The sequence below is a fragment of the Humulus lupulus genome, chromosome 6 (genome assembly GCF_963169125.1).
Source record: "Humulus lupulus chromosome 6, drHumLupu1.1, whole genome shotgun sequence".
NCBI lineage: Eukaryota > Viridiplantae > Streptophyta > Magnoliopsida > Rosales > Cannabaceae > Humulus > Humulus lupulus.
This window is the reverse complement of record NC_084798.1, coordinates 166032664-166060157: the sequence shown is the minus strand read 5'-3', so window position 1 is coordinate 166060157 and position 27494 is coordinate 166032664. Positions and strand designations below refer to the sequence as shown.

At 41.4% G+C, this 27494-nt stretch overlaps 2 protein-coding genes across 2 annotated transcripts in view; one reads left to right on the top strand and one right to left on the bottom strand.

Annotated features, from left to right (window-relative positions):
- LOC133785645 (early nodulin-93-like) overlaps positions 1-23946 on the top strand; it is a gene marked incomplete at its 5' end in the record, with an annotated part of 40937 nt that extends 16991 nt beyond the window's left edge. Inside the window, 3 exons of the mRNA XM_062224866.1 lie at positions 23469-23530; positions 23671-23746; positions 23849-23946. Of these exons, the coding sequence (XP_062080850.1) occupies positions 23469-23530; positions 23671-23746; positions 23849-23946 (236 nt within the window). The remainder of the gene's footprint in view (positions 1-23468; positions 23531-23670; positions 23747-23848) is intronic.
- Positions 23947-25188: 1242 nt separating this feature from the next.
- On the bottom strand, positions 25189-26894 carry LOC133782691 (putative pentatricopeptide repeat-containing protein At1g53330). Its single transcript, XM_062222045.1, has one exon. It carries the CDS (start codon positions 26766-26768, stop codon positions 25389-25391), a length of 1380 nt encoding a protein of 459 aa, XP_062078029.1. The 5' UTR covers positions 26769-26894; the 3' UTR covers positions 25189-25388.
- Between the last annotated feature and the right edge of the window lie 600 nt (positions 26895-27494).

The window sequence follows — 27494 nt, the reverse complement described above, 5'->3', positions numbered from 1 at the left end:
TTACTTAGTTACAAGTTGCTTCATCATGATCTTAATAATCTTATGAAAAAGATTAGAAGCACATAACTAGAGTAGAAATTACAAAATAAATGACATACATACTTGCAAAATGCTCTTGAAGAAAAACCAAAATGGAAGAGAGAATGGCAGAGAGAAAATGGGAGAAAAGAAGATGGTAACCAAAAATTAAGCACCCTAAAATGGTCTTGAAATTCCATATTTATAGCCAAAATGAGATTAATAAAATAATCAATTTAAATTAATTAAATTGATTAGATTAATTAAATAAAATAAATATGGTATGTAGAGGTAAATTATAGAGTGTAATGATGATGTTGTGGTGAAAATGTGTAGAAAAATGGGTAAAAAGTTGGCATTTTGGACATAGGGGACAAATGGTACACTTGGGCAATTTTATGGGCTCAAGAAGGGTGGTGTACGGCTAGGCAAGGTGGTTGGAAGAATGGGTTGCGGACTGAACAATGCTGGGCCGAATGGAGGCAAGAGCAGCAGCTGGTGGCTGGTGGGCCGGGTCTGGGCGTGGGCCCGTGGGGGCTGGCTAGCAGGCGTGTGGTCTTCAGGGGGTGCTGAAGGAGGCAGGACGAGGCATTGGAAGGTTGAAGGAGAGTTGTTGAACGCCTTTGGGTGCTGAGCTGGCAGGCTGAGGCATTGGGCCTGCTTTGGACGGACTGGGGTGAAGGTGGACTGCTGAAGGCTGGGTAAGGAAAAATGCCAACTTCCCTATTCTTTCCCTTGAAAATGTCATTCATTTTTTCTTCATTTTACTTGCTTTTTAAGAGAGAAAAAATACAACAAATTCTCTACAAAAAATAAACATAAATTAAGTTAAAACTAAATATTTTCAATAATAAAATATACAACAAAAGTTCCATGAAAATATAAATTAAAACTTAATTTACTTTAACATTTAAGCTCAAAATCGCATCTTTTTACTCTTAACTTAACAATATTAATTTCAATTAATTAAATTACAACATATTATAATAAAATATCTATAAAAACATATAAAATCCTAAAAATTACAATAAGACTAATAAATTAAAAATTACTTAAAATCTTAATAAGTTACTTAAAATCTCCAAGACTAAGCAACAATTAGCATAAAAAATGTGGTAAAATAACTCTATTTTGTAGAGTTATCAATTTGTAATCTTCTTCTTCTACATCTTTATATTTACTTGTATTTTGAGCAATTGAGTTGTAATGTTTATTTAATCACTTACCTTGTCTATTGTATTTTTTGCATAGAGTTGTATATTGGTTTTTCCATATTTTCATTAAGCAATAATATATATTCTCTAACAGTCAAAAGGTCCTACAAGAAAAGCATCCTAATAAGAGTAAATGCTTCCACGAGAGGAAGTGCCTCAGGAGAAGCACCCACCAATAAGCCTAGAGCAGCCACCAACTCGTCTAGCCAAAAAGGGTCCTAGAAGAGACCATTGCAAAAATAGTACTATGAATAATGATGAGAAGGACGCTTCTCGCAAAAGATAATAAGCGCGCGCAAAAATATATAAAAGGATAACTAGAACCCAAGGGGTCAATATATCCTTATAGGTACAATCAAGAGGCACCAAAGAGGGACCTATTGAACCCCTTCGCATGGGCTCCAAAGGACCTCAGGCCTGCTAAGTAAAAAAGAGAACCTATCGAACCCCATTGTGCGGGCTCAAAAGGACCTCTAACATAGAGGAATAAAGATGAATGATCTCATATGTATATATATATATAAAAAGACTTTTGATAATGTGACAGGACTTAGAGAAATTACAAGCAAAATAAGGCTCAAATGAGCATAAAACCACATTGGACTGAAACGGCAAAAATCGCAGAATGATAATCTCAAGGCCTCCTGCCGTAGGCGTTCCACTCGGCCGCCCTGGCAACGGCATGCTCACCAAAGGAGGAAAAATTGAATTTTGGATTTTTCCTCCATACTCCATAGAGGGCGCGTTCTATGGATCTATACTCAATATCAACCTTATCCGCCTCTAAGGAAGCGACCCTCCCCTGCAATGTTGCGACGGTAGCCTTTGCACCCTTAAGGTCGGCCTCCAAGCAAGTGACCTTCTCCTGCAGCATCACGGCCTTGGCAATCGCCCTCTTCTTCTTTTTTGATGATGAAGAGGCCTTCGCTAGGGCCTTCTCCAACTTAAGTTTGGTTTCAGCAAGCTCTCTCTCAAGCCCCTGGACCTGGACCGTAAGAGGGTCCTTTTCAGCAATCGACGCGGAGAGGTCCTGAGCCGAGTCGACAAATCGCTGAGCCACGGTATAGGTCTGCACAAGAAAAATAACAATAACGATGATAAGCAAAAAGAGAGAGAGAGAGAGAGAGAGAGAGAGAGAGAGAGAGAGAGAAGGGATCAGGCCGACATAAGATGCATGAACTCACCCAAGTGGCGGAACGCACAAGAGTCTCCCCGAGCTCTGACATGGAAAAATTCCCAAGACCTCTCCAATCAGCCTCAGGAAGATCTGTGGCGACCTGGACATTCCGTTGCCGATAAGAGGCCGCCATACGGCCCACCCAGGGTGCCCCTTCTGAGCCAAGGGCGCTTGGCTGGGTAGGGATAGATGACCCGCTCACCGAAGGAGGAGGGGGCGCAGGAAGATCGGAAAAATGAGCCCCCGATGGACCAGGATTAAGGGAAGCCTGGGGGAAAGCATCGAAGTTCTCAGAATAGGGACAGACGAATCCCCTCGGCATGGCCTGTTGATCGTGGGAGTGGGAGGCCATGTCATGGTCTGTAGGGGCTAAAGGAGGGCACCCCCTGGGAGACAAAGATGGTCGGTGGAGTTGCCTATGTCCTGGGGAGACCCCCTCTGACACACACTCTGCCTCACCCCCATCCGGGTGAGGTTAAGCCAAAACAGCTCTTTTCTTCCCCTTAGAAATAGTCCACAACAACTCAGGTTCCAAAATCGAGGACAGCTGGTAATGGTTGAGGTTGGTCACAGTGAAGAAGTGTACAACCATTTTTTCGGCAAGGTCTGCCTCGAGAAATTTATCCATTGCATCCGCCTCCGACCCGAGAACTTCAGGCATGGTGAAATTCTCTGCACAATCAACACAGTTGCCGACACAAACATAAGTTCCAAAACAGTAAGTTCCAAAAAAAAACTCGAAGTACTTACTAGGAGCTGAGCGAAAGTGCTCACGAACAGAGAGGGGACCCTTCACAAAGAAGAAGTCCTGCTTCCAAGACCCTGGGTTGGATTCAGAACCCTCTATCAAGGAGACCGAAGAATTGGCTTTTTGCAGGAAATAAAAGCCTTTGGATTTAGGAGAGGTCATGAGGTTGTACATGTAATGCACCTCTTGGGTCGTGGGATCACGCCCGTAACGCTCCATATACGCAATAAAGAGGCAACTCAAGGTCAGCCAGCTGTTGGGCGCCAACTGGAGCGGAGAAAGGTCAAAATGGTTGAGAACCATGATGAAAAATGGGTGTAATGGGATTGTGCCACCCGCTTTCAAGATATGCTCACTCATGGCCACATAACTCAGACTTGGGCGATCAGCTCGACACTTGTTCGAAGGAACGTATAATTTGTATTCCGGGCTAACACGGTAGTTCTCCGCTAATTCCAGCAATTTATTTTTAGACACATAGGACACTAGGGTGGATGCCAATAAGGGGCCAGTGTCTTGATTCTCAATGGCCACCTGTCGCCGTGCTCTCTTCGGCATATCTGCAAAACCAAAAGAAAAAGGTGAGGTGGAAACAGGGCACTTTACCCTCCATTTTTTCTTCCTAGCAAGGGTCTTCCACCGAGGCACCGAGTGTGAAAGCGCTAAGCAAGGGTAGACCGAGAACAAGGGTTGAGGAGAAGATGGGACGGCCCCATAACAGTCATTAGGGGAAAACGGGGTAGGAGGCTCAGGTGGGAGATTTCCCTCCATAAACTCCAGCTTCATCTGCAAATCTAAAAGGGTCACCCTAAGGTTCGCTATATGGTCATTAAGGTCAAGGGGAGAAGATACTCCGTCTCCCCTCAAAACTGAGTCTATTTCTCTTTCTACCACCCAGATTTTACGTCTAAGTTCAACCATGTGCTCAAGATGACGAATACGAACCTGCCTCAAGGTATCGTAGTCTTGGTGAAGGTTGTCTTCGGAGGACTCCCAGTCTGAAGATAAGTCTACAAACTCGACCCCTGGAGGAACACCGGATGATCCTTCACATGCCATGAGATCTCGTCTAATAAGTAAATAGGGTTCACGTATAAATGAGGGGATTGCTACAAAACACAAAGGAATGGGCTTAAAACCTCTAGGCACAAGCGCTCTAAATAACCAACTACGGGGTATGAATGAGTGGATGCAACTGGGTTAACTCACGACGAGCTCAGGCCAAAGTACCCTATCTCGGGTGGTGCTAATTTGGACCCATTAAACATAAGGGAGAAAGAAAGTATACCTCAAGCAAGTAAAATTAGGCGATGTCGTGGTCAAAAGGAGGTCGAGGGCCAAAAGCACCGTCACGGTCAAAGAGAAGCAAATGGTCGAAAGTACGGGCCTGCAAAAACAAAGGAAAAAGGTGGTTTAGTCCTCAAATACCTACATGGATATACACATACAAGAAATGAACTCAAATACAAAAAAGAAAAAAAAGATAGCAAAAGTGAGGTTGTGGGGGATTGAAACCCTTACCTCTTGAAAGAAGCAAGGATCTCAAAACCACTAAGCTGAAGAGGTAAGGTTTAAATAATAGGCTAGATATGAAGGCTTATTTATAGGAGCCACCAGCTCATCTTAACCATCGAACCTAAGGCCTGATCAATGGCCAAGAAGGGAGCTTGGCATCTCCATTGGTATCCATGAAGCAAAGTGATATGCTCACGTTCAATCACAAGGATCACCACTAACACCACATATGCTTTCAAGGCGTCATACCGAAAAGTCTACTAGAGCGACTAAAGGCAATCTCCTAGACTGGGGGGCAAGTGTAGATGCTCAAAATTACATGCTTCTAAAAGACCCAAAGTACATGCTTAGGTCCCATGAACGCCTACATACATGGTTGAGTCGCGGTGCCCTCGGGCCACCATCGTCTCGCGCAAGCCTCCTCTCGGGGCACCCAGCGAGGCCACGCCTCGCACGCCTGCCCAGATGGTCCAGCGTCTCACATGCCCCACGCCTGCCCGGGGCCTCGCGAAGGGGCGTCTCGCGCCATTAGGGCCGCGCCACCAGGGCTTCGCGAGGGGGTGTCTCGCACCATCAGTGTCGCGCCACCAGGGCCTCGCGAGGGGCGTCTCGCGCCATTAGGGCCACACCACCAAGGCCTCACGAGGGGGCGTCTCGCACTCCTATCACCCACGTCTCGTGGGTGGCTTTGAGGTGCTTTGGGCGCCTTGTGCAAAGGACCCAAGAGCCCCGTTTCGCACCATGACCCCTGCGTTCACTAGGTGCTCGCACCTTACACCTCAAGAGGGTGTCTCCTATGAAGACCTATGGAGACCCTAACATTTAGTGGTAAAAGCCCAAGTATAATTCAAAAGGATCATACTAGTACGATCTTGTACGGGGTACATCCTTTAAGACCCCGTATGTCTGATCCAAATACTCATGCCAGACAAGTAGTGGGAGTACTAGGAGAGGGGACATGGCCTGTATGCTTCTAACCAAATGTTAGAGTCGACACCACCACCACCACCACTACGCCTGGTGCCACTCCTCTGACACTCGTACTAAGTAGTGGAGACATCCCCAGGGAATCTGACCATGTACTGGAGCCAACACCACTACCCCTGAGACCACTCTCCTGAAAATGTACTTGTGTACCATCTGGTCCCCTGGACCACAATGTATCAGGGGCCATTAGAGCCCACTATAAAGGGAACCCCACTTCCACATGGATGGGGGTGGAAAAAACACTGTAGCTTGAGACAATAAAGGAATACAAGTTCTTTTCCCCATTTTTCTTCTGCAACTATTTTCTAAGTTTCTGATTATATAGTTGAAGTTCTTCATTGATAAGCAATAGACTTTGATTTTTCTAACTTAATTTCGTTGACGAGTTCTCACCGTCAACAATAGATAAAACCCTTGATTTAGAGCAACTTGAATCTTCAAACTTGGGGAACTTCTAAGGATTATACATAATAAGAATATTGTTGTCCAAAATATATATTTTAAGCCTTCCCTATTTCTTGAAGCTTCTGTTTGTATTAAAATAATAAATCAGAGATACGCAGCGGGAGTGGACCCTTTTTTAAATATTAATACTAACCAAGATCTTACACATAGACATATATTAAATCACATACAAACAAATTAGAGATTATCTCTTGTAGCCTATCGAGTGTCCTCAAATCTTTTTGTGTTTCTGAAAGCTCACACCTTGATCTTTCAAACTAATCCTCAAACACACGAGGACGTGTGTGGGCACGTAGGATTCAAATGGTTGATTTAGGACTCTCTAGATGTACTCAATGCATGAGATCTAGAGAGGTTTGATTAGAGAGAAGATGAATTGAATAGTTTTCCAGGTTTAGGAAAACTATGGATTTTTGTCTCAGAGAGAGAGTGTGATAGTCAATTTTTAATCGCATAAAAATTTGTCCCTGAAAGTATTACTCTTTCAATTTTATAAAGATAATTAACTTAAATGATTAATCTTTATTTCATTAAAATTAAATTAAAATAAAATTGATCAGTTATAACCTATTTAATTTAAATCATATTTAAAATGAATAATTAAATAACTGATTAAACAAATAATTTTGAAATTCAAAAATCAAATGTTAGGGATATGAAATCTTTGAGTGTGGAGTCACACTCAGTGCACTATTAGGGTTATCCCTAATTTTCTCATTTATTTGTTTAATCAATATTTAAGACAATATATTTATCCCAAAATAAATATCAGTTAATTCAAAATTAACTTTATCTTAAAATATCATTTTAAATTGTTACACCCAGATTTCGAGATAAGAAGTTATGACCCCGAAAAACTGGGCTCATCAGGTGTGAGCTCAAAATATATAAGGTCATCATATGATCCAACCATTAAACCTCTTTGAAGTAAACAACGATCTCGAGGATGTGTAGCCTTGAATATTCTCTGAGCTCGCAATGGCATGGTAAGACACTTGAATCTATTTTTCACTGATTTCCTTCAAGCGAGATGGTTCGAGCTCGGGAATTGCAAGCTTGAATGTGACAACATCGTCTGCATCTACTTGTTCCGAGCATAAGCGAAGTTGGGCGGCGAGCTCGTGAATGACTCATGGTCTCGGCAAACTCAATGCCAATTGCTGATCTCAAAGATTTGATGAATCATCTGGGATAATTAGTTACGTGTGAACATGTTTATTGTTGTACAATCCCAATATTTAAGGGATATCATTTAATCTGTTATCCGTTCTCGATCTTCATGGGACGTTTCTGTGTATGTAGGAAATAATGCATTAAATAGCATTATATTAATTGATTTGCAGAATATCTTCCCGAAATATGTGGGAATGAATTCTACAACCTTCTCTATAAATAGAGAAGGAAACACCATTTGTAAATGACGGTTTTTCTGATTTCTGGAGAAAAAACTCTAGGAAACTCTTCTCTGAAAAGTTCTAGAGAACTCCCAAGACTTAATAATATATACTCGTGGATTAGGCAGAGTTAACTGCTGAACCACGTAAAAATCCTCTAGTTTTCCTCTTTATTCATTTGCACCAATATTTTATTGTTTAATTGCTCTACTATTTAAGTTGACGAAAAATGGCGTCAATAGTTTGGTGCTTTCATTGAGAGCCATTAAACAGGTAGTGCGTGAGTCTGTTCAGTCAGAGAGCCTCCCGAATCAACAATGACAGCAAATGATCCCAATGTTCGTGAGGACGAAATTTTAGATGAAGTTGAGTACCCCCGACGCCCTGGAAAGTAGCCTTTGGTGAATTCAGATCCTGATGAGAAGAGTGGTTCATCCGACTCTCGGGGACCACCAGCCCCCAGGGATGACAAGGACATGTACTACAATCCTGAACGATATGTCCCGATAGTGGAGCTTGAAAATCATCAACTCCGAAAGCAGTTGGCAGAGGCTAAGAAACGCAACGAAGAGCTAGCCAGACTAGCTGCTAAAGCACAGGCGGCTCAGGCCCCACCTCCGCTAGATGCCCAGGCTTTGCCTCCGCGGGACGTTCACGTTCCACCATGTAGGCCTCAAGGATGGCCGCGCAAAAATGTTGCCACCCGAAGAGCGGAGCAGCCTCTGCCACCAGCAGAGCAGCCTACTCCGCCGAAGCCCCGGAGAAGTAACCGAGCTGGAGGTCCTGCCAACCCAACTACGGAGGCACCAGCCGGAGTAGGGAATAATCAAGCCCCCTCGGAGGCTCGAACCCAAAATCCTGGTACCATGCAGATTGTTGCAGAACCTGATCGAGGGAATTCAGGGCCTTCTAGGCCCCGTAATGGATGGCAGCCACCATCACCAATATGGCACCCACCATCGCCAATAAGGCATCCCTACCAACTCGGAGGAACACACAACCGACCCATGGTGATAAGGATAGGTGAGCTGGCTGAAGGCGTGGAAATGGGGAAACTGCTAGGGAGCATAGGGGTCCCTAATCCACAAGAAGCCAAATGTCTTGGTCTCACACTATTGAGACGAGGCAACCGGAAAGAAACCCGTCTCGAAACAACAATGCAATAAGCCATGTCAGTGAATACTCGGGTGATACTAGATCAGTTAGTATATATGACCAGGAATGTAGAAACACTGGGAATTGAAGAAATCATCCAGATTTACGAGAACATCTGAACCATAATCGGGGGAATGATAATCCATCGAATCTAGATCTGAGGGATCATCTCAATGGGCGTAAGAACCCTGTGCCGAGGCGCGAAACTGGAGTTGTAATCAAAGATAACCAGCTCTCGCTGCTTCAAGTCAGACCCCCCGTAGATCCAGTCCAAGAAAGGATTGAACAATTGGAAAGAGCATTCAGGCTCTTACAAAATGAATGAGGTCGGGAACGGGATGAAGAGTTCGATGAAGAACTCGAGCCCTTCGCCCCGCATATTTCTAGCACCTCATTTCCTCAGGGATTTAGAATTCCTCATGTCCCACCATTTGATGGGAATTCGGATCCCTACAGTCATTTAAGTACGTTCAACACAATCATGTGAGCTAGTAATGTGGGCTATGAGCTCAGATACATGATGTTCCCAACCTTGCTCATAGGACTAGCGAAGAACTGGTTTGAAAAGTATAAGAGACATTCGATTGCTTCTTGGGATCAATTATCAAGAGATTTCAAGAAGCAATTCAAGGCCATGGTTTGCATTAGGCCCGAGGCATCTGCCTTGACCAATGTCCGACAGCAGCCAAATGAGACACTGAAGAGTTATCTCACAAGGTTTAACTTGGAAGTCGCTCAAGCCCGTAACGTCGATGACAGTGGCCATTTAATGGCTATCCGAGCTGAAGTAATGCCTGGAAGTACTCTCTGGGAGGATATGCAAAGGAAGCCCGTAAGGTCCTTAACCGAGTTCAATCGACGAGCTCAGAGGTTTGTTAATGTAGAAGAGGCGAGGTCAGCATTGAATATGACCTCTCAGCCCATAACTACAACAACAAACGCAAACTCTGCCTCGACTTCGGCGGATCTTACAACCTCAAAACCCCCTCGGGACAACCCTTCTAAAAGGAAGAAGAATGAAGGGAATAATCCCGAGGCGGAAGGGGGAACGAAGAAGAAAGGGGAAAGATATTTCTCCGTATATAAGGTGTGTACCGAGCTCAATGAGTCTCGGGAGAATATCTACCTGGCTAATGAAAACTAGGTCCCTTTCAGACGGCCTGACCCCATGAGAAACCAAAAGGCGAAAAGAGACTCCAACAAGTACTGCAGATTCCATAGAAATATCGGGCATACAACCGATGAATGCAGGCAATTAAAAGATGAGATCCTAGGCTTGATCTCGAGAGGATATTTCAGCCAATATGTTAGGAATCAAAACCCCAATCAGGCTTCCACCAGCCAGAGGGTAGCAGCACCACCACCTGCCCAGAACAACAACTCCCGAGCAAGGGAGGACGAACAACCCCCTCCAATTGATGGATAAGATGTCATAACCATCTCGGGGGGACCACATATTGCAGGATCGAGCAGGAACACCCAGAAAAGTTATGTGAATGAGCTGAAAACTGGTGACGGGTCTCCTTACGAACCCGAACCCAGAGCTCTGAAACAACAAAGGGTTGAATCTCAACCCATAACTTTGATTGAAGATGACACATCCCATGTGCAGTTCCCTCATAATGACCCATTGGTTATAACCCTTCAGCTCGCGAACAAGAGGGTACGCCGAGTCCTGATTGATAACAGGAGCTCAGTAAGTATCCTCTACAAGGCCACTTTAGAAAAGACGGGACTCGCGCTTCGCGACCTAAAGGCTTGTGCAACGACGTTGTACGACTTTTCAGGAGAAGGGATTGCCTGTATGGGATCCATCGAACTCCCCGTAACCTTGGGAGACTTCCCAGTCTCGACAACCAAGATGATGGAGTTCATAGTGGTGGATCTTCCATCGGCCTACAACGTACTGCTCAGGAGACCTGTCCTAGTAGGGCTGGGAGCAGTTTCGCCTGTTAGGCACCTAGCCATCAAGTTCCCGACTTCTAGCGTCATCGGGATGCTGAAAGGAGACCAGATCGCGGGAAGGGAATGCTACAACATTTCCGTGGGAGGGAAGAAGCAGACAAGTGCACAAACACTTGTAGTAATTCAGAATAAGGATGGAACTGTCTTCGAAATAGACTAAGAGATTGATCCAAGAATACAAAAAAAGGGCTAACCTCGAGCCTCTAGAAGAGCTCGAAGAGGTTGATCCCCCGAAAACTGGTAAAGTAGGGAAAAACCTTCCAGAAGAAACAAAGTAGCAATTAATTTGCTTCTTGAGGAAGAACCAGGATGTTTTTGCATGGTCGTATTCATGGTAGGGGTGCACACGGGTCGGATTTTCGGGTTTCGAGTTCATCGGGTTTGGGTTTTGCGGGTTTCGGGTTACGAAAAATGGTACCGAAACCGATCTGAAATTTTCGGATTTTTTCGGGTTCGGGTTCAGTCGGGTTCGGGTGTAATTTCGGGTTTGATGGGCCATTTCTGATTTTGGGCCGAAAAGCTTGGATTTTTCAGATACCATGCCCCCTGCCTATCCTAACATATATATATATTATATACATATATATATATTAACCGAACCCCCTGCCTATCCTAACATATATATATTATATATACATATATATATACTAAATGTAAATCTGTATTATGTAATGTATAGCTGTGCTTACCGGACCGAGGCGTGTTGCGCCGCTGGTGGTGGCCGGTGGTGCCGCCGCGTGAGAGCTGAGGGTGAGGGAGGCTCCGGGCTCGTCTCGAAGGGTTGGGTCGGCGGCAGGCAAGGCAGTGGCACTCGGCTCGGCTTCTCTTCTTCTCTGCTCCTTGCTGTTGCTGCCGTGCTGAAGCTTGAACCAAGAGGGAGGCTTAGCTCAGGCCTCAGGCTGCCGTGCTTGATGATGGTGGCTTGAACCGAAGGAGGGACGAGGAAGAGGCTGGGGCTGGGCTGCCGCTTGACTGAAAACAAAGGAGAAGAACAAAAAAAAAGGGGGTTGGGTATAAAGTTTAGGGTTAAATTCTTTTAGATTTTGATTTTATTTATTTTGATTTTATTTTGTATTTTTTTTAAAAATTCAGTCGGGTTTCGGGTTACACCCGAACCCGACAGTACATATATTGCAAACCCGAATCCGACCTGATTTTTTCGGGTTCGGGTCGGGTTAAACCTGATTTTGTTGGTTTTTTCGAAAAAAACGGGTTCTCCGGGTTTGGGTCGGGCGGGTTTTGCGGGTTTTCGGGTTTTGCGGGTTAAATGTGCACCCCTAATTCATGGTGGGGATAAGTCCGAATGTGATAAGCCACGCCCTTAATCTTGATAAGAACTTACCCCCAAAGAAACAAAAATGAAGACTCCTGGACGATGATAGGAAGAAAGCACTGAAGGAAGAGGTCGACAGGTTGAAGGCAAATCGATTTATACGAGATGCCTTCTACCCTGATTGGGTCGCTAACCCGGTACTAGTTCCAAAACCTAACGGAGCATGGCAAACTTGTATTGATTACTCTGATCTCAATAAAGCATGTCCTAAGGACTGCTTTCCGTTACCTCGGATCGACCAGCTCGTAGATGCCACAACCGGGCACGGACATGGACACTTATTCTGGATATAACTAGATTTCCATGCACGCCTCAGACCAAGAGCATACGAGTTTTGTGATAGACAAAGGGTTGTACTGTTACAATGTCATGCCTTTCGGGCTCAAGATGCTGGAGCCACCTACCAAAGGCTCGTAAACATGATGTTCTCAAAGCAAATAGGTAATAACATGGAAGTGTATGTTGATGATATGTTGATCAAATCCAAACATAACAATAACCATGTAGACGACCTCGAAGAATGCTCTGCCGTGCTACGAAAGGTCAACATGAAGCTCAACTCCCAGAAATGCTCCTTTGGAGTATCGTCAAGGAAGTTTCTGGGCTTCATTGTGAACGCGCGAGGAATAGAGGTTAATCCTGACAAGATCCAGGCGTTAATTGACATGCCCTCACCTCGAAAACATAAAGATGTCCAGAGTTTGACTGGACAGATGGCGACATTAAGTAGGTTTATCTCGAAATCTACAGACCGCTGTCTTCTATTTTTCAACCTTCTGAGAGGGGGCAAAATATTCGAGTGGACAAAGGAATGCGAGCTGGAATTTCAGGAGCTCAAGAAACATCTCGCGAAACCTCCCATCTTGTCGAAGCCTATCACAAGAGAAATTTTGTACCTATATCTCATCACAACTGAGCACGCCATCAGCGCCGTACTCGTCCGAGAAGACCAAACGGTACAAAAGCTAGTATACTATGTTAGCAAAAGGTTCCTGGGGGCAGAATTGAGATACCCCTTAATGGAGAAATTGGCTCTCAGCCTAATCCACTCATCTCGAAAGCTCCAACCTTACTTCCAAGCACACCCCATCCACGTGTTGACTGACCAACCACTACGACAAGTCTTGTCGAAGCCAGAAGCCTCGGGTCGATCATTAAAATGGGCTGTCGAGCTCGGAAAATTCGAGATCAGTTATCATTCGAGAACAACCATAAAATGGCAGGCTTTGGAAGACTTCATATTGGAGTGACTGACGACAAAGTTATGGCCCCAGCCCGTGAGCTGTGGAAACTTTATGTCGATAGGTCCTCCAACAAGAATGGGTTGGGGGCAGGAATTATATTGATCACTCCAACTGGAAGTTGATTTCACTCCACCTTAAGGTTTGGCTTCGAAGCATCTAACAACGAGTCTGAATATGAGGCTCTATTGGCTGGACTCCGAATAGCCAAGGAACTCAAGGCTAAGGCGATACATTGCTACAGTGACTCATAGTTGGTGGTCAACCAAATTTTAGGGGAATATCAGGCTCGTGGCATAAGGATGGTCGCATATTTAGAAAAAGCAAAAATAGCACTCGAAAATTTCGAGTTCTATACAATAGAGCAGGTTCCCCGAGAATAAAATTCGAATGCAGACGCCCTAGCCAGGCTCGTCACATCCACCGAGGTCGACGAGCTAAATGTTGTGCCAATCGAGCATCTGTCGACGCCCAGTATAAGCGAGCCTGAACAGGGAGATGTCTGCATGATTAATTCCAAGCCAACTTGGATGACCCCAATAGTTGATTACCTTGAAACCGGCATTCTCCCAGCAGAACGGAACAAGGCTCGGAAACTGATGTATCAGATTCCTAGATATACTATTGTGGAGGGAAGGCTATATCTGAGAGGATACTCTATGCCACTACTCCAATGTGTAACTCCACCCGAGGCCAAGAAGATCCTAGAAGAGATACATGAAGGATTCTGTGGGGACCACACTGGGGGGCATAGCCTATCAAAGAAAATTATATGCCAATGATACTTCTGGCCCACTATCAAAGCAGACTCATTTGATTACGTCAAGAGATGCGATAAGTGTCAACGATTCACTACAATCCCACGAGCTCCACCTTCTGAGCTAACTATGATGACCTCCCCATGGCCATTTGCGGTCTGGGGAATTGACCTCATAGGCTCATTGCCAACTAGCAATGGTGGTGTTAAATACGCAGTAGTCGAGGTAGATTATTTTACAAAGTGGACCGAGGCCGAACCTTTGGCAACAATTACTTCAAAGAAAGTCTTGGACTTTGTGGTAAAAAAATATAATCTGCCGATATGGAATGCCAAGGAAGATAGTATCAGATAACGGTACTCAGTTCGACAGTGAACTGTTTACCAATTTTTGTGAGAAAAATGGGATAATAAAGAGCTTCTCCTCTGTGACCCATCCCCAAGAAAATGGCCAAGTCAAAGTTGTGAATAAAACTCTGAAGAGTTCTATGAAGAAGAAATTGGAAGAAGCTAAGGGAAAATGGCCCGAGGAGTTGCCCCAAGTCTTGTGGGCATATCGGACCACAACTCGCACTTCAACAGGACATACCCCTTTTTCTCTGGCATATGGATGCGAGGTTATGTTACCAATCAAGGTCGAAATACCCACTATTCGTAGCCATGCTTATGACCAAGCCTCGAACCAATCCCAGCTCGAAGTAAGTCTGGACCTGATCGAAGAAAGACGAGACGAGGCTCAACTAAAAAATGTAGCATATCAGCAGCAAGCTACCCGATATTTCAATAAAAAGGCTCGGGACAGAAAATTCGGATTGGAAGACTTGGTGCTAAGGCATGTGTTCCTATCTACGCAGGACCCAGTCGTTGGCGTGCTGGGCCTAATTGGGAAGGACCTTATCAAATCGAATCAGTTATCCGACCTGGCATCTACAAATTGGTAAGATTAAACGGGGAATTCGTACCACGAGCATGGAATGGCAAACATCTACGACCTTACTAACAATAGTGTAGGAATGATGTCACTTGTAACCATGCTTGTTTATCTTTACAAAGTTTATGATAATAAATTGTTCGATATTGAATAAAGTCATTTTCGTGTCAATATGTTGTATTTTTTGCAAACTCTCTTAATTTAATAACCTATGGTCACACTCATAGGATATTAAGGGGGCATCAGTGGTATACATACCATAAGTTTGAAAAAATAAATAACTCAAAAATAGCATACACGAAAACTAAGCAAATGTCTGGACCATTAACCAGATTATTAAAAGTAAAGTGTTTGGATATAACCAAATACGCGAGCTAAAATTTGGATATAACCAAATTATATAAAAATGTTTGGATATAACCAAATAAGCGAGCTAAAATTTGGATATAACCAAATTATATAAGAATGTTTGGATGCAACCAAATACGCGAGCTAAAATTTGGATATAACCAGATACGCGAGCTAAAATTTGGACATAACCAAATTATATAAAATAAAGTGTCTAGATATAACTAGATCAAAAATATATAAGTGTATGGATTATGAACTAAACATGACCTAAATAGGTTTGGAACAAACCAGCTAAAATTGATCGATGCAGATGGGATATAAATAAACCCACTTCAAGTTAAGTCGAGATCGAGGCTGGAATATCTTGCAAAAAGATAGTTTCAACCTCATAACTTTGGGGAGCTACCCGAGGAAAAGTAACTAGAAAAGCAGGATATAACTAAACTACCTACCTTACACGCCATATAAGTACTTTCGAGTGCATGGTAAAAGTAAGTTCCGACCTTGACAAATAACGAGATCGGACACGGATATATCGAGCAAACTATGCGAGAATGCATAGAAACTCGAGCTGAAATCCACCATGTGTTTGTATGAATAAACAGACATAAAGGCAAACTTTTAATATAAATTGCTTAAAATATTTCGATTTAAGAGATGTAAAGCAAAAATATTAAAGTAAAGTCAAATATGGTATTATAAATATCATAAGAAAATAGCTCTTTTATGAGCTATAAATTGTCTTAGCCCCAAGGGCATAAAAAGAAAAAGATAAAAACTATTACAAAAGTCTCAAAGGGACGCAGCCTAGGAACGAGATTTAGGAGGAAGGAGCGCCCTCCTTAGCCTTCTCAGCATCCTCCCGAGCAGTCTCCTCCGCATCAAGCCGAGCTTGCCATTTGGCCACAAGCTCTTCCTCAAAAGAGCCTAGGAAGCTGGTGTCGAGATCGGCGTTGCTGGCCAGATCCTGTACATGGCCATGTCAACCACCCGATCCTTCCTCTCCTTGAACTCTTCAAGAAGACGAGCCTTTTCGCCCTCCATTATCTCGAAGGAGGACTTTTTCTCCTCCTCAAGCTTGGCATTGATCTTCTCAAGCTCCTTGAGCTTGGCATTATGCTTCTCAAGCTCCTCAACCCTGGCCTTCATCTGCTCGACCTCAGCCTCCAGCTTTGATTTTGCAGCCTTAAACTCGTCACTGAGCTTGAGTTGAAGATTCTTCGACTCCTAGGCATAGGACATGCTCCCATGGACCTCGTTGTTCAGCTTGTAATTTAGCTGAGCAACTGCAGTAAGAGACTAACACACAAACAAATCAAGTTAGAACATACACTAAGCACAATTACAACAAATAATAAGGTGAGAGAGGTTACCGCAGCGGCGAGCTCGTCACTCTTGTCATAAAGGACGTTGCAGTCCTGAGCATTGACCAAAAACTGCCACTGGGGAGCCTCAAGACTACTGATGGCCTACCCGAGACAGGACATCCGAGCCAAGTGTGGCTCCATGAGTCCCGGCAGCATTGTCGACGACATACTCATCAACATGAGTAGAAATCGACAACAGGCGCCCTTTGGAGGTCGCTGGTTTCTTCAGAGGTGGGCCGAGCATTGGGAGGATCTTGATGGCAGGAGGCAAAGGAGGAGCACCTGTGGTGGAAGCATCGACCTGGGAAGTAGGATCCGCGGCCGGCTCATAACAGTGGGAGCTAGGGGAGGAGGAGTCTTCTCCGTCCTCTTAGGGACCTTAGCAGGCCGATCAGACTTTTGTGAGGCTCTCGGGCACTTACTCTTCTTGGCCCCCTCACCACTGGCGAGCACGTTCTCGAGGTCGGAGTACATGGTGCCTGCACAATCAAATTACATTATAAAAAAAATTCAAGACACCAAAAGTTAGCATAATGCAGACAGTCAAGGAATTATGGACAAGTGACGAGGAACCTAACTGGAACTTTCCCCCGAGCTCGTGCTCGGCGACCACGTAATTCCCCCATCTTCGAAAGAGGCAGGGGGAGTCCCTTCCCTATACGTGGAAGTCAACCTCAAAAGGTCCCTATAGTCATTCGTCCTATATTGGACAGCTATTCCGTCCTAAACTTCATTCATACTTTACATTGTGTCGTACTTCCTTAGCCAGCTATCGAACCTATGGACCCTATCGTCTACCCAAGACCATACATAAAAATTTTCCCTATCATCTAGGCACAAGATCAGGGTGTCGAATTTATGCTTAAGTAGGGAAGGAGACCACAAGGCCGAGCTGAGAATGACTTTACCTCTGTCGCTCGAACTCGATGCCTCATCATTAGCATCGTTCCCTAAGCCAGGACTCCCACAACGGCGAATTGGGGATCGTGCCTTAGAGTTTTGCCTCGGGGGAAGGCTGCTAGTTGGAAGAGGCACAAACTCCCACTTGGTGTACCTCTTGTAGGCCCTATCGTCTGTGGATTGATCCTTCTCCAGGAGACCACAGGCACGAAGATTATCCTCATGAAGAAGATAAGATAGGGAGCGCCTACCATAAGGGAGTTGAAGCAAAGTTTCCTTGTGCACCTTCATCTCATCTGTGGGAGCAGTGCCGTGATAGTTGGCTGGAGAATTGAATATATTATGAGTGGTTTGAGCTTAAACAAAAATTCGAGCATGAGAAGAAAATGATCGTATACTTACGAATTCGCCTGAAGGAATAATATTTGGAGGGAGCCAGGTCGTTCGTCCAAAAGAATGCTAGCTTGAAGTTGGGGGGATGGTTCGACAGGTCCTCAAAGATCTTCTTCTCCCTGGGATAGCACGAGAGGTAGCAGAAGCCATCTCCTCCCCGAGCTTGGGAGGGGTTGCTTTCCAAGAAAAATATATACAAAATCTCTTTTGGTGAAGGTCCTTCCCACTTTAGCTCGTGGTAAAGCGACCTCAGGGCTGACAAGACCCTGTATGAGTTGGTCTGGAGTTGGAAGGGCACGAGCCCAACAAAATCCAGAAATTCCTTAAAAAAGGACATCAATGGCAATAAGGCCCCTGCCCTCATATGCTCGCGGCTCCAAGCCGCGAACTTTAGCTTATTGTCGGGATTATCATCTCCCGGGGCACGGCAGCTACGCTCGGTGGAGGTCGGAGCTCGACACCTTAGCGAGCCTAATAATCCTAGGCCATGGCGAGCTAGGATGTTGGTTATCTGCGCCAATGAGGAGACTGAGCTCCAATAATGCTCGGTCTCGAAAAATTCTCCCCTCGAGGTGGGAATGGCGGTTGGCTGCGAGGTGGATGGGCGATTTGATGATTCTTCCATCAATGAAAATTTGAGATCGGCCGGTTTGAATGCGAACGTCACTTTAAGAGCAGGGTCGAGAGGGATTGGTCTGGGCTCGAGGTCCGGGTCTGGATAGATTATGACCCTAAGTTTCTTCCTCTTTCTATCTTCGACCTCGTCGATTTGGCGTCGAAAGTGAGCTCGGGTGTCCTCTTGTTCACACTTCAATTCGTACTCCTGAATCAGCCGCTGGTTTCGAGTAAAGGGTGAGTCTGGGCTTGGAGTTGTCGGTGAATAAGGAATTGCAAGTATTGGCCCCCACCGCTTTTCCAAATTATGCGACATCTAGCAAGAAAGAAAAAGGGTGAGGGCCAAACGAACAAAAGATCAAGGATAAAAATCAAGACAGTGTGAGCTCGAATGCTCGAGACTATGAAACAAGCTCGATCAAAAGAACGAAATCAAGCTCGGAGTGTGTATTTGACGCGAAGGGAGGAAAGTGGATTTATTTTTACAAAGATCTCAGATTTTCAGGGAAAAAGTTGGCGGTTACTCAAAAAGTGATATTTTTGGGAAACGTGCAATTTGAAAACCCTAATCCTATACCCCGTTTCTTGGTCTTCACGATATGATATTCGAAATCAAGATAACCCAGTAAAAGCCATATTTGAATCATTTATGAAAAATCTGGGTTTGGAAATCCGTAACATCAGATGAGCCTACAAACTACGTGACATTGACTAAAGCATTCTGGTACTAAAACTGGTGTCCGAGGTGCTACTACAACATAAACATGCATGGAAAAACATAATGTACATGAACATATGAGAACAGGAACAGATACTTACACATTGTGGCCGGTGGGTACAGAGAAATCGATGACCGAAGGATTCGTTGCAAGAATGATTTTACGGAGTCCAACAGGCCAGCGATGTTTTGCTTCCTTGGCTTGGAGAACATGCAAGAGTCGAACGAGTTTTGAGTTCTGGTTTTCTGTTCTTCTCTTCTCTCTGAAAGCTCTGAATGTGAAAGTAAGGGAAGAAGATGGCACAAGCATATTTATAGGCCACAAAAGAATGTCAAACGACGAATCAATCTGGACCGTTGGACGAGTTTGGTATCTGATCAAATGAACGGGTACAGGTGTTGCAATGGTGGCAAAAAGGTGGCAGATGAGAAGATGTGGGCATGGTCCAAACATACTCAAGTACTCTGATCATCGTATACCTGCCTGACGCGTGTCCACACTCGAGTACAATTGATGGTACAGTTTCGAAGAAGGGCCGTTCAAAAGTTTCCTTCTCACGGGATTCGAACTGATACTTTTAAAGGGGCAAAATGTCACACCCTGATTTCGAGATAAGAAGTTATGACCCCGAAAATCTGGGCTCGTCAGGTGTGAGCTCGAAACATATGCGGTCATCATATGATCCAACCGTCGAACCTCTTTGAAGTAAACAACGACCTCAAGGATGTGTAGCCTCGAATATTCTCTGAGCTCGCAATGGCATGGTATGACACTTGAATATATTTTTCACTGATTTCCTTCAAGCGAGATGGTTCGAGCTCAGGAAGTGCAAGCTCGAATGTGACAACATCGTCTGCATCTACTTGTTCCGAGCATAAGCGAAGCTGGGCGGCGAGCTCATGAATGATTCATGGTCTCGGCAAACTCAATGCCAATTGCTGATCTTAAAGATTTGATGAATCATCTGGGATAATCAGTTACGTGTGAACATGTTTATTGTTGTACAATCCCAATATTTAAGGGATATCATTTAATCTGTTATCTATTCCCGATCTTCATGGGACGTTTCCGTGTATGTAGGAAATAATGCATTAAATAGCATTATATTAATTGATTTATAGAATATCTTCCCGAAATATGTGGGAATGAATTCTGCAACCGTCTCTATAAATAGAGAAGGAAACACCATTTGTAAAGGACCAATTTTCTGATTTCTGGAGAAAAAACTCTGGGCAACTCTTCTCTGAAAAGTTCAAGAGAACTCCCAAGACTTAACAATATAGACTCGTGGACTAGGCAGAGTTAACTGCTGAACCACGTAAAAATCCTCTAGTTTTCCTCTTTATTCATTTGCACCAATATTTTATTGTTTAATTGTTCTACTATTTAAGTTGGCGAAAAACGGCGTCAACATAAATAAATAAATATCTTATTCTAAATAAGATATTTATTAATATATCTCTTCATATTAATCCAAATATGATTAACATTTATTTTAACCTGTAGTTTTTATTTAAAAACTATATAGTTAAATAACTAATTAATTCATAATTAATCAATTGCCCATAACTATCACATAATTATTTATTTTCCCTAGAAAATTAATTCCTTTGCAATTAAGTCCCCTCTACAAATATTTCTTTTGATATCCTTACCCTTGACAGTGTAGGACAGAGGTGATCTGGGGATCATGGACCTATAATACGAAGCTCCAAGAAACCAGACTATTAATCAAACTCTTTAATTCAATAATCTTATTTATTAATTCCATGATTACTCCACTATAAATATGGAATTGCACTCTAAGTATTCATAGAATTATATTTACAGAGTTTTCTCTTGTAGTCCATTGATATAATCAATAAATGTAGTTTTGTCATCCATTTATTGGTTTGTTAATTAGAGCTTGTCAAAATTACCGTTTTACCCTTCTAATTACCTCTTGATCCTTAAGTATCATTAATTCACTAGCGAATAATTAATCTATAATCAAATTATATATTTGAGCTCAATAACTATTCAGTTCCAGAATTAACCCTTAAGGGAACCAATATTTGATCCGTTAGGAAAGTATGGAGTCCATTATTCTTATTCATGTTTCCATCCATTCATGATATTGAATCTCCAAACAAAATTCATTAGCCTCATTATACTAAGAAACCTTAATGAGTGAATCAAAAGATCCAATAAACACAAACAAGAGTTCATGAGTAATCAAAATTTATACTGATCTACAAATGATCATCTATTATGATAAGAATTAAATCTTTATGTCAAACAGCAAGTTTATAAAGATAATTAATTCTCATTGTCATGTTATATATAGTCTCTATTATATACAACACATTTACTAAGATGTCTATCCACATCAGTAATCCGAACCTAGATCACTTGCATCTCGTATATGCTTAGTAAACCGCACTAGTAACCATTCATTAAATATTCCTTACTTTAATATGTTACTGACTATTTTATTCATTATATGATCTTAATTCTCTCATACTAATATAAGATCATATTCTCATGAATGAATAATGAATTTTCTTGATATTATTATATAATTAATTCAAACAATAATTATAACATTCAAATATAATAAAATTATATTTTTATTTAAATCAATAAAATATCTTTACATGCTTTTAGGGCATTAATCCTAACGGCTTCAACTAAGTAGAATAAAATTTGAGATTTAACAAGTCTTAAAACTCATGCAAGTCAGGCAAAGCTTGATGAGTTTCTTGGAGAAAACTTTGGTCTTTGAGAGCTAGAGAGAGAGAGAGTTGGAAAGTGTGATCAAGTCTTTACAACTCTAATAACTCATATTTATAGTGTAGGCATCGTCATTAGTCTAACCAATATGATTAAACATTTAAAACACATCATTTGGAGCATTTTACGTAACTGTACGACCCTAAAAGACCGCCCAGGCGATACGTCGCCTACTAGCAGGCGATGGGCTTTTGAAGCCCTTTGCATTTTGGCGATGTTACGCCACATAGGGGGCAATGCTTCGCCACCCCCTTTGACTTTGGCTCCCTCCAATAGTCCTAAAATTGCTGCAAATGCGACCAAACTTTTTGGGAATGTTTGGATACCTCATTGTATCACTTTAGACCCATAAAAGTCACTTTTAGATGCCTTATACACAATCTCTTGTTTTCACTTCTCCTTAAGTGAAGATTGTTAAGTGTTTTGCATATCAACGTGTAAACATCTTAACCATTATATTTAATCGATCTCAACATGGAATGAACTCTTCGAGAGGAATAGAACTCTTCCATGCATTTTGCCTAAATCTCTTCTATTCTTTGGCAAGTTTTTTAGTATATTTGCCACTTTATAAGTGTTTTTTGACACCACCATGGTACATGGCTGCTTGGACTCAAGGGTGGTACCAACATGACATGCTCTTCGAGAGGATCATTTTAATAAATGGCAAGCTTAGGTTTATCACCGTTGTTGGAGAATGCGATTTGAAGAGGTAACATTTATGTTGGAATTGTTATGCTGCAAAAGTAACTTTTTAGTTACTTTTCTATTTGGTTAATAAAAGATGAACTACAATTAAAACATAAATTCAATTTAAAAGCAACCAACCTAATAAGTTACCAAAGGACGTGTTTAAGTTACCGTATAGTATCATAAACAACTTTAAAAACTATTTTAGAAATCTATCAAAGTAACTTTTTTTAAAGTGACTTGTTTATAATATTATTTGGTAACTTTTAAATGAAAATTAACAAGACACCTTTTTTGGTAACTCTATGTTGATTGCTTTAACATTGTGTTATAATCTAAAAATTAAGTCATATTTAAAAGCTAATCAGTCAACATCTTAAATAGTTTTTAAGGCAACCAAAAGGAAATCTATTTTTTTTAATAGAATTATTTTATCACCTGAAAATATGTTTTAAAAGGTAACCAATAAGTATCTTAAATAATTATAAAAACAACCAAAAGGTAACTTTGACACTTTTGTAATTATTTTTACAAATATCGCTATTTGTGTAATTATATTACTTTTTGTAATTTTTTTAGGTTGGATATTTTTATAGTTATTTCTTACATTAGGTATAGATGTGCACATAAAATCACTAGGTAACTCTTGTTATAAATAATTGTTAGACTTGGACCAATATTGAAGAATCATTCTAAAAATGCAATGAAACTTTGCCTTTTTCACTATTTTTTTTTTCATTTCTTTTTACACACAAAAACAGAAGGTGTCAAGGCAGGAACTAAGGCAGCTGTTGTTGCTACAATTGCCACTGCTATTCCAACTGTAAATCCCTCCCTCGTTATCTTCTAGACCATACATGCCCTATATTTATGTATATGATGTTTGCATACATGTTACTTTTAATTCCTTAAAATAAAATATAATGGGCAATCTCCTAAAATAATATGCTAGTATACTTGCAGCTTGCTAGTGTGAGATTTCTGCCTTGGGCAAAAGCCCATCTCAACCACACTGCTCAAGCTCTTATTATCTCCACAGGTTACTATACTCAATCATCTTTAATGACATGCGTTCAAAATTTCAGTTACTATGATTACTATCGGGTTTTTGTTAATGGAAGTTTAATTAATCTGATGGCAGTGGCTGGAGCTGCATGTTTCATAGTTGCTGACAAGACTGTCCTGGCCACAGCTAGGAAGAATTCCGTCAAGCAAGCCACCACTAATAGAGAAGCATAAAGAATTTCAAAGTCCAATGCACCAAACATGTCTTGGTCCTTCATGTATTAATATTACTACTTCTTCCAATAGCCCAATGTATGTATATGCAAGGATTTTAAAGAATTTCAAAGCTAGAATATTATAGTTGGAACTTGTCTTTAGCCCTAAACCGGTTGATAAATTTAGTGTTGTGGAAAACCTATTTTAATTCATGGGGTTTGGTGGATAGGATCTGCAACTTGTTAGATCTATACCAAATGCACAAAATAAATAAAGATCAGAAATGTAAATAAACCTTAAGCACTCTAACCTTTCACTATTGAAGCACTTAATCTCAGACATTCTCTGTTTTGCACTCACTAAGGCACTTCTAAATATTCCAAATTCTCTCTTTAGATAGTGTATATTTAGGGACATAGAAACATCAAGATTTATAGTGTCGGCTCATCACCAACAAATGAATTTGAATTTAGATATAAAATATGATTGAATTTATTTTAGTTAGTGATATTATGGCCAAAATATATAAAACAAATATATGTGGGACTTAAAATAACGAGACAAATTAGTCTAAATTCAAAAGAATTAATATTTAAATTTAAAAACAAACATTCTTCCACTTACTTCATATATTATGGTAAGAAAAAAAATACTTGAATCATGAGAACATATTTTCTGAATCACTGTAATCTTCAATGTATTTTAGATCATAATGTTTCTAAAATACAATGATAATCACATAATAGAAGTAAATTTAATATCATTACATGATCCTTGAATTACATTAGTAAATAGTAACATTTTTAGTCAAAGGATTAGCTGGTATTAATTCCATGCAAACGTAGTTAATGATCACTTTATTTTCTTTAATACGGTGTCTTATTGCTAGATACTTAATATCGATGTGTTTGCTTTGACTTACATTTTCAATAACCTAAAGATAAATTCTATAATTCTAAGCCCATATATGAAATCTCTCAACCATATACCATGTGATATAACTTCAAAACACGAGATGAACTCGACTTTCATGGCAAAAGTTGCAGTCAAGATTTACTTGACACAACTACATGATATAACTCCACTAGCCACCATAAAATGTATCAACATAGTCAGGAAATTAAGAATCTTAGTTATGGTGTGAGCTGTATTAGTTTGTTATGTTAGTAGTTGTAAGAGTTTTCTTTCCTCTGTTTTGGCTGGCTATATATCTTAATATCTTATATCCATTTATGAGTTAAGAAAACGAAAATATAAGAATGAAAAAAGAAAAGCCTTCAGGTGATTTAACTATGAATTATTATGAATGTCTTCGAAGAACTTTATTTAGACTAAAATGATCTATACCAGCTCCATTTAGCTCTCTGATTTTCAAGTACAGCAAGACTCCAGGGTCGATAACATTTGATGTTGAATAAACAAAGAACTAGTATGGTTTACCTACTTTTTGTCTATACAATTTATGGCACCAGTATAGTATCAACTCTCTCAGACACATTTGATAGAATCTCCTTGCAGGCCATAGAAACCACCAACTCCCAGGTATCTACATCAATCAAATTTGCATTTCCCAAGCTACTCAAAACTTTCAGCAACAATTCCATATTACCTTCCTGACACAACCCATCAACAAATTTATGTTTACCCTCAGAAGAAGGTGCATAACCCTTAAAAAACATCTCATCTAAGAAAGTTGCTGCTTCATTGAACCTTCTACAATTACATAACCCCAAAAACATTGTTCTATAGGAAACAATATCTGGTTTGTAACCACGTCTTGGCAAATCTTCAAATAAATCATTTGCTTCACTCCATTTTCCTTCCTTGCACAATCCACCAATTATGACATTATAACTAATTATATCTGGTTTACACCCCTCTTTCACCATCTGATCCAAAACTTTATAAGCTGCATCAGAATCCTTTTTCATACAAAACGCATGAATCATTGCATTGTAAGTTACAGTATCAGGTTTACAGCCAGAAACTTTCATCTCCTCCAAAATCCTATAAGCCTCATCTTTCTTACCAACCTTGAAAAGAGCACTGATGAAAGTGGTGTAAACAGTTGGACCCAATGTAATTTTGCCTCTTTCCATCTCATCCTTAAGTCCAAAAGCCAAACAAAATTCATCAATCTTACAAAGCTCTTTTATTAAAGACGCATAAACTGATGCATTGGGCTTAACCCCATAAACTCTACTCATATCTTCTTTCAATCTCAAAGCCTCTTCTAACTTACAATTCGAGCAAAGCCCAGAAATCAACGTCGCAAATGTCACTACGTTCGGGTGAACACCTTTGCTACGCATTGTATCGAACACATTCCATGCATCATCCAAACACCCAGATTTACAATTAGCATTAATCAATATATTATACGTACAAGCATCTGGATTGACATGTTTTCCCAAACCCACCAAAAATTTCCTCATCTGATCAATCTCGCCGCACTTGAGAAGCGCGTCCAGCACCGCATTGTAGGATTTCAAGGTCCGCTGGCAACGAAACGAGGGAACTTGATCGAACACTTGCAGTGCTTTGTGGGGAAGACGAGCCCTGCCGTAGAAGGAAATTACGTTGCAGAAGATGATCTCTTCAGGGACGAATCGGGTTTCTCGTCCCATTTGGAGGAGAATTTGCTCCATCTGGTCGAACATTTTGGCGCGGCCGAGCTTGGTGATGATAATGTCGTAGGAAAGGAGAGAATAGCGGAAGGGTTTAGTTGATTGGAGTTGAGGATTAGGGTTTTGGAAGAGCTGGAGAGCGAGATTTGGGTCCTTCTGGCGGCGGAGGAGGGAGGAAAGCCGGTAAGGCGAGATGGTAATTGGGGCGCTCATGATGACTTCTGTTGTGTGCTTTGAGCGTTCACCAAGCTAATTCACTGTTTAAAGAAGAAAATCTATAGTCCGGTCAATTCCCGCCGAAGAATATATATAGTAGCTGATTTTAGTCACAGCATGAGAAAAGGCAAAGGATTTTTTATTTTATTTTTCAAAAAAAAAAATTGTATTTGACAATGACATTGTTTGATTCTTTTTAATGGGATTTTCCATTTGGTGTGGTGTTTTCGTCTTAATAATTCTGATTTGTGGGATTCTCCTTACTACTTTGACATTTGTAAGGGTACAAATATTATTATGATAAACACAATGATCAAAAACTGAAACACCCTAAAATTCTATAGCAAACCACTGGCATCAGTAGAAGAAGTGGTGGGTTGTTTGAGAAGTCAACAATAGAGAGAACACCAGGTCGTGAGTCTGACTTTAGAAAAAGGTGTTTCTATGCATGTTTTTCCTCTTTTGAAGTTTGACAATTTTCTTTGAATTTGTTCCTTTCCCATTGCACCCGTTAGGTCTCTTCACTAAATTAAGAACCATCGTTGAAAGATTTTATGATCACTACAACCTTTATATATATGCCTTTTGCCTTTGTTCTACATCAAATTAGAATTGTATTAGTACAAGTGTTAGACTAACTGCACAATTCTAATGAATGTGGAATAAATGGAATTGTATGATAATTATTAAATTGGTCAAAAAATGTGTACCTATAACCATTGA